Genomic DNA, 12,731 nt, shown 5'->3' on the forward strand with positions numbered 1-12,731 from the left:
TTGCATGCAGTGTTGAGCTTGCAGTGGTGAGACTGGCATCAATCAGTACAACAGCCAGAAGACCCCTGACGTGCGCAGCACTGGGAGCTGCCAGCCCTGGATTGCCCTGTCCATGAGACAGGCCAGAAACCCCCTTGCATCACCCAGACCCAGAGACTGCAGTGGAGTTCACCCCCATCTGTCCCTAGCCTCCCAGTGCACCCCCATCTATGCCATCTTGACCCTGGCTGGCTGTGGGGTGGGAAGCCCATCTTGAGGGGGTTCTAGGGGGCACAGTGCTGCAAGGGATGGGGAGTGGGACCCTTGGGCCAGCAGATGCAAGGAGGTGTCAGTCACTGCAAAGGTGGGCTCAGCCTCCCAACCTCCAGCCCCAAGAACCCGCCAGAGACTGCGATTGCAGAGGTCAGGCTGATGTGGCCAGGTGCTTCCATAGCAGCTTTGGTCCTGTCTCCCCAGGCCAGGCTGGGCACACACCAGGGCAAATCCTGCACCAGATGCACATACCTTTTGGTCTGCCCCATGCTTGGGGGTTGCTCCTCAGCATGGACCTGGCTGGAGCCTGGCTCATCCCAAGCTTGGAGTTTGCTCCTGCTCAAGCCCCACTGAGGACAGGCTGCAAGGTGTCCAGGTCATCTCCTGTCCAGAGTTGGGGCTCTTGGCCAGCAGCCCTTTGGTTTCTCTCCAGCCCCACAGCTGGAGGAGCATGGCCCTCGGTCCTGGGGGGAAGGACCCTCGACGCTACAGGGCCAAGTGTGCACTGATGGTGAGACAGGCCTGAGCACTGGCCTTGTGACCCAGGCCTTGCCACCCTCAAAAGGGAAGGGCCGGGAGCCTCCCACTTGGGCAGGTGACGCTACCCAACCCCCCCCCCCAGCCCCGAACTGGGGGAACAGACTGCCACGCAATGTCAGGGGGGAGGGGCGGGATGTGTCCCTCAAGGGTGGGGCAGTAACCTTCTCACAGGTGTCCCCTCCCAGCCCAGCTCCCCAGGAAGCCCCATCATTGGAGACCCCATGTGCTGTAGCTGCACAGGTGGACGCGAGCGCTGCGTCTCACAGGGAGGGTGGCTGGCAGCTTTGCATGACTTTATTGGGTGCTGGTACAGCACACTCAGTGTGTACATTTAGCCAAGGAGGGTGGCGGATTGTCCCGGGCCCATGGACCCAGCTCTGCAGTGAGCTGCGCCAGTTGGCCGCCTGTCCTGTCCCACGGAGCGGTCCTCCTCCAACAACCTCTTCCATGGTGAAACAGTCTCACCGGGGCAGCCCAGTGGGCTCGATCCAGCTCTCACTGCCCCCTCTAATGCAATGGGGTGGGGACGGGTCAGGAGCAGGACCAACACCCCCCACTCCTGCTCTTATTCCTGCTGTGGAAAAAAGCGTTAGGAATTCTCTGTGATATCTGAGGGAGGTCAATGCATACACCACGGGCGCATCCCCTCAGCTCCTTCACACTCCCCGTAGGCAGGCCAGCGCTGCCAGGGGCCTCAGCACCTCCGGAAAGGGGCCACTTACCTGCCTTAGCAATAAATTATCTCCCAATTCCCCCCTTGATCCCTGGGACTCCACCAAAGCCCAGGCCCCCGTTCTTTTCCCAGCCTTGGCAACGGGAACCGTGGGAGCCACCTGGGCCAGGCCTGCAGGCAGGAGACCGGCGAGGGGGCGGTGGACACAGTTGTAGTCGGACCTGGCCCTTTCCACGGGGTATGTACACAAGCTGGTCCCAGAGAAGGGGTGCATCCCCTAGGGTTTGGGAAGCGCCCTACTGTGTTGGCAAGAAGCCAGAGTGCAGCTTGTGGTCCGGCCACTCCCAGCGCCGGGCCCAGAGCCAGCTGTACCAGTGAGTCTGTACTTTGGCCAGCTGTCCGGAGCCCTTCCTTGGCTCTGCCTGGGGGAGCTGCGCGCATGCCAGGCCCAAGCTGGGTGCTCCCTGGGCACCTCCCTGCTGCACAGCAGGCTATAGGGTTCGGATAGCCACTGGGTAGAGCAGGGACATGTGCTCAGCCCCCTTGATGGGCAGCTTGTGGCTGGTGTAGTGGTGGATGATCTTGGGCACACTGTCAAACAGGGGGCTGTTCTGGCCCAGCACGTATTTGTTCTCCTGGGTGCGGGAGAGTTTCATGTGCATGAAACCCTGGCTGCTCCTGTGGGGAGAAAGAGACAAAGCCAGGATTAGAGCGGTGAAGTGCCACCCCCCTGCTCTGCCCAGCACCAGCACAGCATGCCCACCGCACAGCTCACTAGTGCCACCTGCCAGCTGGCCCCGCCCTCCAGCATGGGACCGTAGTGCAAGGGGGTGCCGAGGCACTCAGCATCAGGGGGCTGCCGAGCTCCACCCACCAGGCTGCATCAGCCCTGGCTGGCTGCTACACCTGCAGCCCCCATGCAGCACTAAATTAACGCAGAAAACAAACATCCCAGTTAGCGGGAGCTCCTGCCTGCTGGCCCCCTGCAGCAGGGTCCTGGGTCCAAGTAAGGGTCACTCCTCATTCGTGCCAGGCCTGCCGAGCAGCCGTCCGAGCAGAGGGTGCCTTAGTATGCCAGTGACACCAAACAGGACTTTTGGGTTCAGGCAGCCTCAGCACGTGCTGGGGAGCAGGGCTTCGCCAGGAACACAAGGCTAGCAGCACTTTGGAAAGCAGCCAATTCCCTTGTCTGGATTCTGGGTGGGGGGGGGGGATCTAAGCCTTCCTGGCACCTTCCCACAACCCTCTGCTCCCTCCCCCTGTCGGTGATTGGATTACAGTAGCTCCCAGAGGCCCCACTGAGGCCAGGCCCTGGGCACTGGCCAGGCACCACTCCCTGCTGTGAGAAGGGCTCTGCAGGCCCACGGGCAGTGGTGTGGCCCAGCGGGGACTTGCTGCAGGACAGCACGCTGACGGGCACACGCTCTCTTAGCATTCAGGGAGCTCCATCACCTGCTGCCCACGACCCCTCCGGTAGAAGTGGGGAGTGCGCAGTCTGTCACTGCCAGCCTGAGACCCGCATGCCAGGACCACCCTGCCCATTCCTGGGCAGGGGCTTCTTCTCTTTGGGTCTCAGCCTGACCCAGAAAGCAGGTCCCATCACGTCTCCACTTCTTGCCTAGGCCTGTGCAAAATCCCATTAGCCTCCCTCAGGAGCAGCGAGGGCCCAGCGCTGGCTGAGCCGCGTGGGAAGATAATGCCACAGCCGCTGATTCCAAGTGACGGGCTAATGGCCCTGTTGCTATTAATTTGTGTCTCCGAGGAGCACCACAGCCTGTCTGCAGCGTCTGGAATGCACATTACCGCAAAATATTGATAGCTTACGAGCAGCCTCAGCAGCTAGGCTGAGCCATCTCCAGCTCTGCGCTGCAGCCAGTCCCCTCCCCCATGCCGCCGGCACGCAGCAGCTGCGACTCAACCGGAGGCCGTGCCTGCGATGGATTGATGGCTGCATTAGTGGAATGGGTTTCAAATCCATTTGCGAGCTCAGGAGCTGAGCCATTCCGGGGTGGGGGCTGTGCTGCTGCAGTGACTGAGCTGAGGCGGGCGGCTCCCAGGGAGGGGAGGCAGGAGAGGCCTGAGGTGAAACCCAGATCCGTTCCATGCACTGCACCAGCTGGGGTACACCAGTCCTGCAGGAAGCAGTAATGCCCAGCCCCTCCTCTGCCCACTTGTGGATCATTACAGCACTCCAGGCACTGATTGCCTGTCCACAACCGCTGTGCCTCCAGCTGATGCTGGCTGCTCTCTGCCCAGCTCCAGTCAGCCTGGGGGCTGCTCTGAGCTGTGCCAGCTAGGCATGGCCCCTCGGGACTGTGTGCCAGCTGGGGACTGCCGCAGTCCTTTGTGGGCAGGTGTTGTGAGAAGGGAGGTGGGGAAGCAGAGCCTGCCAGCTGGGGACTCACCCACACTGCGGGGCAGAGCAGAGCCTCCTCCAACCGTTGGTGCTGCAGCGGGGCAGCGGGAGTGCAGCAGGAGCCCCATGTGAAGACACCAAGCATACCCAGCAGCAGCCCAGCAGTGTGGTGGAAGGTGCTAAGTCCCAGCCCCCACCCGTCAGCTCCTCTCAGGGACTGTGCAGGGGATGCTCCGTTTGCAAAGGGGTATTTTGCCCCTCTCCTGCAACTCAGAAGAGCTGCAGCTTCCAACCAATGCTGCTTGGAGCCAAGCCTGGACAATGTCAGCCTGAAAGGCGAGTATGTGAACTTTACCCGTGACGGAGCCCAAAGCACAGCCGTAACTGCAGAATCGCTGGTGCTCCCTGTAGGAGCCGGCAGCAGCAATCCCTGCCCTAACACCTCCTCACAGCCAGGATCCCCCGCCCCCCGCCCCCGCCCGGGAAACTGACCCCGGAGCAGCAGAGTGACTTGTGCCAGGTCACATGGTGCCAAAGGGCAGGTTCTCAGCCACCCACCCTCCCTCCAGAGCTGACCTTCCTCTTCCCTCGGAGGCTCTCAGAGGCAGACAACAAAACCCACTTGTAGGGGTGAAACGACTCCCATCTAAGGAGCCCAGCTCCAGCCTGGGTGTATGGGAGACGCTCCTACTAACACCTACGACAGCTGGAGCCGATTCGCCAATTCCTAGATGTTAAGGCCAGAAGTGACCATTGTGACCAACCAGAGACTGTCCCCAGCGAGCCCTGCATCCAGCCCAGAATGCCTGGCTCAGCAAAGACATAACTCCAACCACCCTCTGCCCACGCCTGGATCCCTGCTGGCAGATGTGGAGCAGAGGGTCCCCAGGACATGGGCAGGCAGCGACACCAATGCCTAACTCTGGCACGGGGTACCTGTGTGTGTGTGTGTGTGAACATGGGCTCCTGCTAACCACACGGGTTATTCCAAATGGCTCATACAAACTGCCTGCTTAATTCCTGATGGAGGAGATTGGGGAACGGAAGGCAATGGATTAGCCCTGCAGGCAGCCATCCCACACAATGACTGCCGGATACCTCCATGGGAACTGACAAAGGGAGCAAAGACCAGGGCTACGGCCCTAGCTGCTGAGCAGGGGGAGCACTCCTGGTGAGCCCCTGCGTGGGGGCACATGGAGGAACACCTCAGGGGTCAGGGCTAGAGTCCATGGCATTCAATTAGTCATAAGAGCAACTTCCCGTCTCTCCCACTGCCTCTCACCAGGCTCTGCAGAGACTCACTGCTCAGGTAGGGGCCCGCTCAGCCCACCTGCCACTGACCCCAGAGCCAGAGGGGAGAAGGAAATCTAAGCACTGAATGCCCCAGGGCTCCAGGCAAGAGTCAGGCCAGAGGAGAGGAGTGGTGCAGCCTGGAAAGCAGGCGGCCAGAGTCCATGACCTCGATCCTGCCCAGGGCTGAGCACTGGGGTCTCTATCCAGCCGTAGACACTCCAGGCAGGAGGAATGGGATTTCACTGGCCAGGTAGGGAGCCACAGCCAGACGTTGAAGGGTAACACATCCAGGGCACATGCTGGGGACCGCTTCTGATGCTCAGGGCACTGAGGTACAGGAAGAGGCACCCAGCCCCGCAGTGATGTGCCTGTGTTGACCAGACCACATGGGCGTTCAGGCAGAGATCCCGCTGCAGAGATCCCAAAGGAGGCCTGCTGGGAGGAGCTAGATGGGGCCTGCCTAGCGATAGATTCAGCAATTCCAAGGCCAGCAAGCTCCACTGTGACCATCTTATCTGAACCCTGCCCAGTACAGGCCACAGGGCCTGCCCCGAATCCATTCTTGGAGCAGATCTGGGCCCCTCTCTAGGGTAATGTCCCACGCTTGGTCACCGTCCAGACCCCACAGCACCCAGCCCCAAGCTGTCCAGACAGGCCTAGTGCGAGGAGAAGCTGAAGTAGCAGCAATGCTCCAGGGAAGCCCAAGGGATCGGTGGCACATTACCAGGCCGTTTTCCCTTCCCACCCCACCAGTGATGGGGGAGGGATAGCTCAGTGGTTTGAGCATTGGCCTGCTAAATCCAGAGTTGTGAGTTCAGCCCTTGAGGGGGTCGTTTGGGGAACTGGGGTAAAAAAAACCCCAAAACTGTCTAGGGATTTGTCCTGCTTTGAGCAGGGGGTTGGACTAGATGATCTCCTGAGGTCCCTTCCAACCCTGATATTCTATGATAAAAGCCCTGGGCTCAGCCCTGCTGGGTTCACAACAGGAGCCGCTGGCAGCACGCACAGGGCAGTGAGATGGCTGGAGCCCTGCTCCCCCTCCAAAGAACAGCTCTGGGACAAGTGTTAGCAACACAGAGCTGCTCACTGCCACCTGGCATGCCACGGCCCTGCTGCTGCCAGTCACACTGACTCACTAATGCAAGCAGATCAGAAAGACACCAGAGTCCTCCTGGCACGTGGGCACACTGTGGCCAGCTCTGATACTCCAAGCAGCTGAGCAGGGAGGAAGTGACCTGGAGTTCAACTCCCCTGGGGGGCTCCTTCCCCTGCCTGGCCCCGCAACAGCCAGAACAGAACGCAGCTTGGCAGAGTGGCTTTATTCTGCACCCCGGCCTGCATGATGGCACCATCCCACAGCATTGGATGGGGCTGGGCAGGGCTGCAGCCTTCCTCACGCTAACTAGCTTCACTCCCCCCTCGCAGGACCTGGGGAGATGCGCTGCCCCATGCAAAGACCAGAGGTAGCCCCCTGCACCATTTGATTGGCTTCAGGCTCAGGAGGCCACCACTGGCAGGTCTTTCGTGGCTGCCTGTGCTCAGTGCCATTTGCTCACACTCAGGCCCCGTGTCCCTCCATTCAGCAGGCTGGGAGATTCCCCTGACTTGGGGCACTGAGGCTGTATCAGAAGCAGGCAATCTCGCAGGAGCTGGCATCACTAGCCCTGCAGCGTACTGCAATGGCGCAATGCATGGGGCCCAATGCAGGGAGATGGACATTGCATGTCAAGCCCCTCGCCTCACACACGACGCCCCCTAGCTCTGTCACGCTCCAATCACCACACCGGCCCCACCTACCCTGCAGGGCTCATGCAGTCATAGATTATGAGGCCAAAAGGAACCATAGTGATCATCTAGTCTGACCTCCTGTACAACACAGGCCAGAGACCAGCCCCAAAATATTTCCTAGAGCAGAGCTTTGAGAACAGCCAGTCTTGATTGAAAAATTGCCAGTGATGGAGAATCCACCACAACCCTCAGTAAGTTGTTCCAGTGGTTAATGACTCTCGCTGTTAAAAGTTTACACCTTATTTCCAGTCTGAATTTGTCTAACCAACTTCCAGCCATTGGATGGTGTTAGACTTTTCTCTCTCTGCTAGATCCAACTACCCATTATTAAATATTTGTTGCCCACGTAGGTACTTATAAACTGTAATCAAGTCACCCCTTAACCTTCTCTTTGTTCAACTAAACAGATTGAGATCCTTGCATCTATCACTAGAAGGCAGGTTTTCTAATCCTTTAATTATTCTCATGTTTCTTCTCTGAACCCCTCTCCAATTTATCAACATCCTTCTTGAATTGTGGGCCTCAGAATGCACGCAGGATGCCAGCAGTGGTCACACCAGTGCCAAATACACAGGTAAAATAGCTTCTCAACTCTTACTCAAGATTCCTAGGTTTGCACATCCCAGGATCGCATCAGATCTTTTGGCCACAACATTGTACCGGGAACTCATGTCCTGCTGATTATCCACCACACGCTCCAGATCTTTTTCAGAGTCACTGCTTCTGAGAATAGATTCCTCCACCCAGTAAGTATGGCCTGCATTCTTTGTTCCTAGATGTATCCATTTACATTTAGCTGTATTAAAACACATCATTTGCTGGTGCCCAGTTTAACAAGCAATGTAGATCAGTCTGTATCAGTGATCTGTCCTCTTCATTATTTACCACTCCCCAATTTTTGTCCCATCTGCAAACTTTATCAGTGTGCTCTTCCAGGTCATTGGTAACGATGTTGAACAGCATAGGGTCAAGAACAGATCCCTGTGGGACCCCACTGGAAACACATCTGCTCGATAATTCCCCATTTAGAGTTACATTTTGAGACCTATCAGTTAGCCAGTTTTTAATCCATTGAATGTATGCCATGTTAATTTTATATCGTTCTAGTTTTTAAATCAAAATGTTATGTGGCAACAAGTCATATGTCACACAGAAGTCTAAATATATTATGTCAACATTAATATCTTTATCAACCAAACCTGTAATCTCATCAAAAAAAGCCATCATTAATTTGACAGGATCTATTTCCCATAAACCCATAATGATTTGCATTAATTACATTACCCTTCTTTAGTTCACTATTAATCGAGTCTCGTATCAGTTGCATCATTATCTTGTCCAGGATCAATTCAGACTCACAGACCTGTAATTACCTGGGTCATCCTGTTTACCCTTTTTAGTAACTGACACAACATGAGCTTACTGCCCTATGCTCCAAGACTTATTGCAAATCAACATTAAAGGTCCAGCAACCTCCCAAATCAGCTCTTTTCAAACTCTTGGATACAAGGTATCTGGACCTGCTGATTTAAAAATGTCTTACTTTAGTAGCTGCTGTTTAACATCCTCCAGAGATACTAGTGGAATGGAAAGAGTGTTCTCATCACTACATGATGAGACTATATCATGTTTTTTCCCCAGATATAGAACAGAAATATTTATTGAATACCTCAGCCTTTCCTGCATTATTATTGATAATTCTACCATTTCCATTTAGTAATGGACCATTGTCAGGATTCTTTTTGTTCCGAATACTGTTTTAAAACAACCTCTTTCTTATTGTCCTTAACTCTTCTGGCAATAGATTTTGCCTTGTGTCTCTTGGCTTCCCTTATCAATTTTCTATAATTCCTAACTTCTGATTTATATTCATTACTATCTTTCTTCCGTTTTTTTTATATAAGCAGCTGTGAAAATATTTTTATTTTTTACAGCTGCTTTCACTGACTCGGAAACAGATAATACCATTTTTGACAGAGTGCTCCCCCCCTCCCCTTTTGCCCACTTGAGCCATCTTGTATAGGTTATAACTGTTGATTTTTAACATTCCAGTTGTGTGACTCATCCCCCCAGGTCTTAGTAATACCAACTAAAATCAAAGTTATGCTCATAAATGAGCAATTCCAATGTCTCTTGTTTGTTTGCTCTTTGGTAGAGCGTTCCAGCGCCGCTCTGCTCTCTCTGCCATCCACCCGGCAGAACTCTCAGTCCCGCTGCTTTTCCTGCCATGAGGCACAGCAGCCAAGGGGTCAGGGGAGGCAGGTTGTGGAGCCAGAGTTACTTTGCATGGTGCCATGGGGTTGTGAAAGCACCTGCTGTAGAGATGGGGAGCGAGGCTGGGCAGGGAGCCCTCCCCCACGGAGCCAGCACTGTGTGCTTCAGATCACTCTGCCCTGACACCATCATGGCTGGTGGCACCAGAGACCCCGATCCAAGCAGCAAAGCCAGCCCACAGGCAGGGATGCTGGGGTGGAAATAGTGAGCCCAAACACTGACGGCAGTGAGTCACTTCTGGAACCACCCCCCGCAGTCTCCTGTGAGGCCAAGGAGTGCAACTGACCATGTGCTGGCCACTCTGCCCTGGGCTGCATGCCAGGGAGGGAACTGAGCACTTTCAAGATGTGCTGTTAAAATACCACAGCCACCTGTCATAAGAACGGCCATACTGGGTCAGACCAATGGTCCATCCAGCTCAGTGCCCTGTCTTCTGACAGTGGCCAATGCCAGGTGCCCCAGAGGGAATGAACAGAACAGGTAACCATCAAGTGACCCATCCCCTGTCGCCCATTCCCAGCATCCGGCAGTCACCCAGCGCATGGTTTTGTATCCCTGATCATCTAGGCTAATAGCCATTGATGGACCTAGCCTCTATGAACTTACTGAGTTCTTTTTTGAACCCAGTAATAGTTTTGGCTTTCACAACATCCCCTAGTAATGAGGTCCACAGGGTGACTGTGCATTGTGTGAAGAAGTATTTCCTTTTTTTGTTTTAACCCTGCCACCTATTAATTTCATTGGGTGACCCCTGGTTTGTGTGTTATGTGAAGGGGTAAATAACACTTCCTCATGCACTTTTTCCACCCCATTCACGGCGTGCGTGCTGCAAGTGACAGGCCCAGTCACAAGGGAACTCAGCCCCCTAAGACAGTGGCTGTGCGGGCAGATCCAGGGAGCTGTTTTGGCCCTGGGCTATCTTGTAGGAGGCGCTGCCCAGACCCCTGTTAGAGTGGAAATAAGGGGTAAATTTTTAACAGAGAGAATAATTAACCATCGGAACAACTTACCAAGGGGTGTGGTGGATTCTCCATCACTGACAACTTTTCAGTCAAGTCTGGATGTTTTTCTAAAAGCCACCTGGCATGGCTCCCTCTCCACCCAGCACAGGGTTGAGCTCACTGCCCCAGAGGACGGCTAAAGGGGTGGGTGTTATAACGGAAAGGCCTGAGGAAGGGGGGGAGGGATGCCAGGGATGATTAAAAAAGCTGTCTGTGTGTGCACATCCATGCGTCTATGCGTGTGTGCGCATGTGTGTCTCCATGTGGAAGTACATGTCAATAACAACAATACATGCTCATTCATTCGGACCTCCTGCTTTACTGAGCGTGTTGTTCTCTGCTCCCTCCCTACTCTTTACACCCATACTGCCATCTGTTCTGGGGCTTCCTTCACTCCCCAGAACAGCAGCGCTCCCAACCTAGGATGCAGTGTCCTGGGGTGTGTGCATGTGTGTAACAAAGTAGGAATGTTCTTAATGTCTTCTCTGAATACTGTGTGTGTGCCTCAGTTTCCCCTATGTGTTACTCAGGTGTTTAGGTGGTGAGATGAGTGTGTGATCATTGCAGTGACCCCTAGAGGGCAGGTTTACTGCTGGCTTGCCTGAAACACTAGGTGCCGCTGGTGGTATCCGTGCAGAAAGGCCCATCCTGCAGGCATGAAGCAGCAACTCTCCCGGGAGCTCACTGAGCCATGTGCAGATAGCACTGCTCTCATGTGCCTCCACACACCCAGCCACTCTGAGACAGCGCCGCCCTGGGGACAGCTGCCAGCAAAGGGCAAGGACAACATCACAGGAAAGGGAAACAACAGCCTGGCTTCCTCTCCCCTCCCGCAGCCCTGTGCCTGCTGCCTCCCCACACAGGGGACGGATGCAGCCTGGTACACACAGCAGCAGCCTGGCCTGCCACTGATCCTGCAGCCCCCTCTCCCGCCCCGTGCCCTGCCCCAGCACTTCCAGTGGGGGAAGGCCCTGCCCGATGGCCTGGCCAAGCACACTCACTTGAGGGAGAGAGAGAAGTCGTTCTTGCTGGTCTCGCTGTTGCGCACCAGATAACTGGCCTCCTTGCACAGCCTCAGCAGGGTCTCAGCATCCGTCCGGCTGATCGCCCCATGGTACCAGCTGTCAGGGGGGAGAGAGGCTGGCTCAGGGGCACTGCCCAGGCACGGAGTGATGCGCTGATGACAGGCAAGCCAAAGCCACAGCAAGCAGCAGGAGCAATTTGCTGCAGAACACTGGGATTCTCTGCATGGATCTTGCAGCAGCAAGATCAGTGAGTGCCCCGGTGGGTTCTTAAGCATGCTGATGCCCAGGCCCTATGTAGTGAGCTGCACAAGGGGGAGGAGAGCTCGGGGGCAGCAGACTGGGAAAGGCTGGGGGAGAGTGCCACCAAGCTCCAGGAAGGATGGATGGGTGGCTGGCAGCGCGACTCTCTAGGGAGGCAGGGGGAGCAGGGCAGGGCAGGGCAGGGGGACACGGAGCAGGAAGGAAGGAGGGCAGGGTGGTGGGAGGCAGGGAGGAAGCATGGCAGGGAGTCAGGTAGAAATAGGGCAGGGTGGCGGGACATGGGGGGCAGGGAAGATTAGGGAGCATGGCAGAAAGGCCACTGTTAGGGTTCCCTAGTGCTCAGTCATGGTCCCTTGGCCTGGGGAGTTAGGGGCCAGCATGACAGATTCACAGCCAGGCCAATGCCCAGAGGCCAGGCCCTCAGGAGCAGCAGGCCGGTTGGGGTGCTGGTGGCATCCCTGCCCGGTACAGGACTCACCACTGGCTCTCCAGAGGCAGGGTGGGGTTGATCCTCTCCCCGAGGGCCGGGCTGGGCTCTGTCTTGGGGTTCCCACTCACGTGTCTGTTCGCAGTTCGGGCCTTCTCCTCCCTGCTGGGCGACGAGTGGCCGTGCCCTGGCCCCTCACAATGGCCTGGGAGAGACAGACGTAGTGTTAAGGGGCAGCTGGCACGCCCTGGGTGCTGCTCTCCTCCCGTGTCCTGCTGCCCCGCCCAGCTTCCCCACAGGGCCGTTCTGGGGCACTGAGCCAGCCTGCCAGTCCTGGCTCACAGGCCCCAGTGGGGACAGCATTGCTGGGCATCCCCTGCACACCAAGTGCTGCACCGAGCCTGGGGGCACGAACCCCCATACAGGCCCTGGGGCGCATGTATGCCAGTCCCCATGGAGATGTGCTGCAGAGGGTTCTGGCTGGGGAGGAGGCACATGCTGCCATTATCAGCCTCCCTGCAGGCACAGGGGAGACGCAGGCCCTGCACAATGCACCACCGAGAGGGTGCAGTGCAGCTGTCCCCCGTGCCAGGCGTGCCCTTGCTCTAGTTTCACACTGCTGTCTGCAGCAGCGCCTGCACCCACATTGCAGTTTGCACTGGAGCGAGGGAGTGAACGTCTGCAGCCTGAGTAGCACCGTGTCAGCATGTGGTCAGCATGGCACAGTGCGGTGCGCCAAGGAATATCGCTGCTGAGAGGCTCCTGTCTGAGGGGCATTGACTCCACGCAGTCTGGCTCCAGCAAGGAGAGGGCTGGTGCGGCTTGGGATGCAGGGGAACGC

The 12,731-nt window shown here is 56.4% G+C and overlaps 1 protein-coding gene across 4 annotated transcripts in view; it reads right to left on the reverse strand.

Annotated features, from left to right (window-relative positions):
• Window positions 1–956: 956 nt before the first annotated feature.
• SHF (Src homology 2 domain containing F) overlaps window positions 957–12,731 on the reverse strand; it is a 63,149-nt gene continuing 51,374 nt past the window's right edge. For 2 of the 4 annotated variants that reach the window (XM_044981161.1, XM_044981162.1), the window contains exons 5-7: window positions 11,942–12,095; window positions 11,179–11,298; window positions 964–2,143 (exon numbers count right to left, since the gene is read on the reverse strand). In XM_044981161.1, coding sequence (XP_044837096.1) covers window positions 1,957–2,143; window positions 11,179–11,298; window positions 11,942–12,095 — 461 coding nt within the window. In that variant the 3' untranslated portion in view covers window positions 964–1,956. Of the gene's footprint in view, window positions 2,144–11,178; window positions 11,299–11,941; window positions 12,096–12,731 lie in introns of all 4 variants that reach the window. The other 2 variants (XM_044981160.1, XR_006572625.1) reach the window with 2 other exon arrangements.

Source organism: Mauremys mutica, chromosome 11 (genome assembly GCF_020497125.1).
Source record: "Mauremys mutica isolate MM-2020 ecotype Southern chromosome 11, ASM2049712v1, whole genome shotgun sequence".
NCBI lineage: Eukaryota > Metazoa > Chordata > Testudines > Geoemydidae > Mauremys > Mauremys mutica.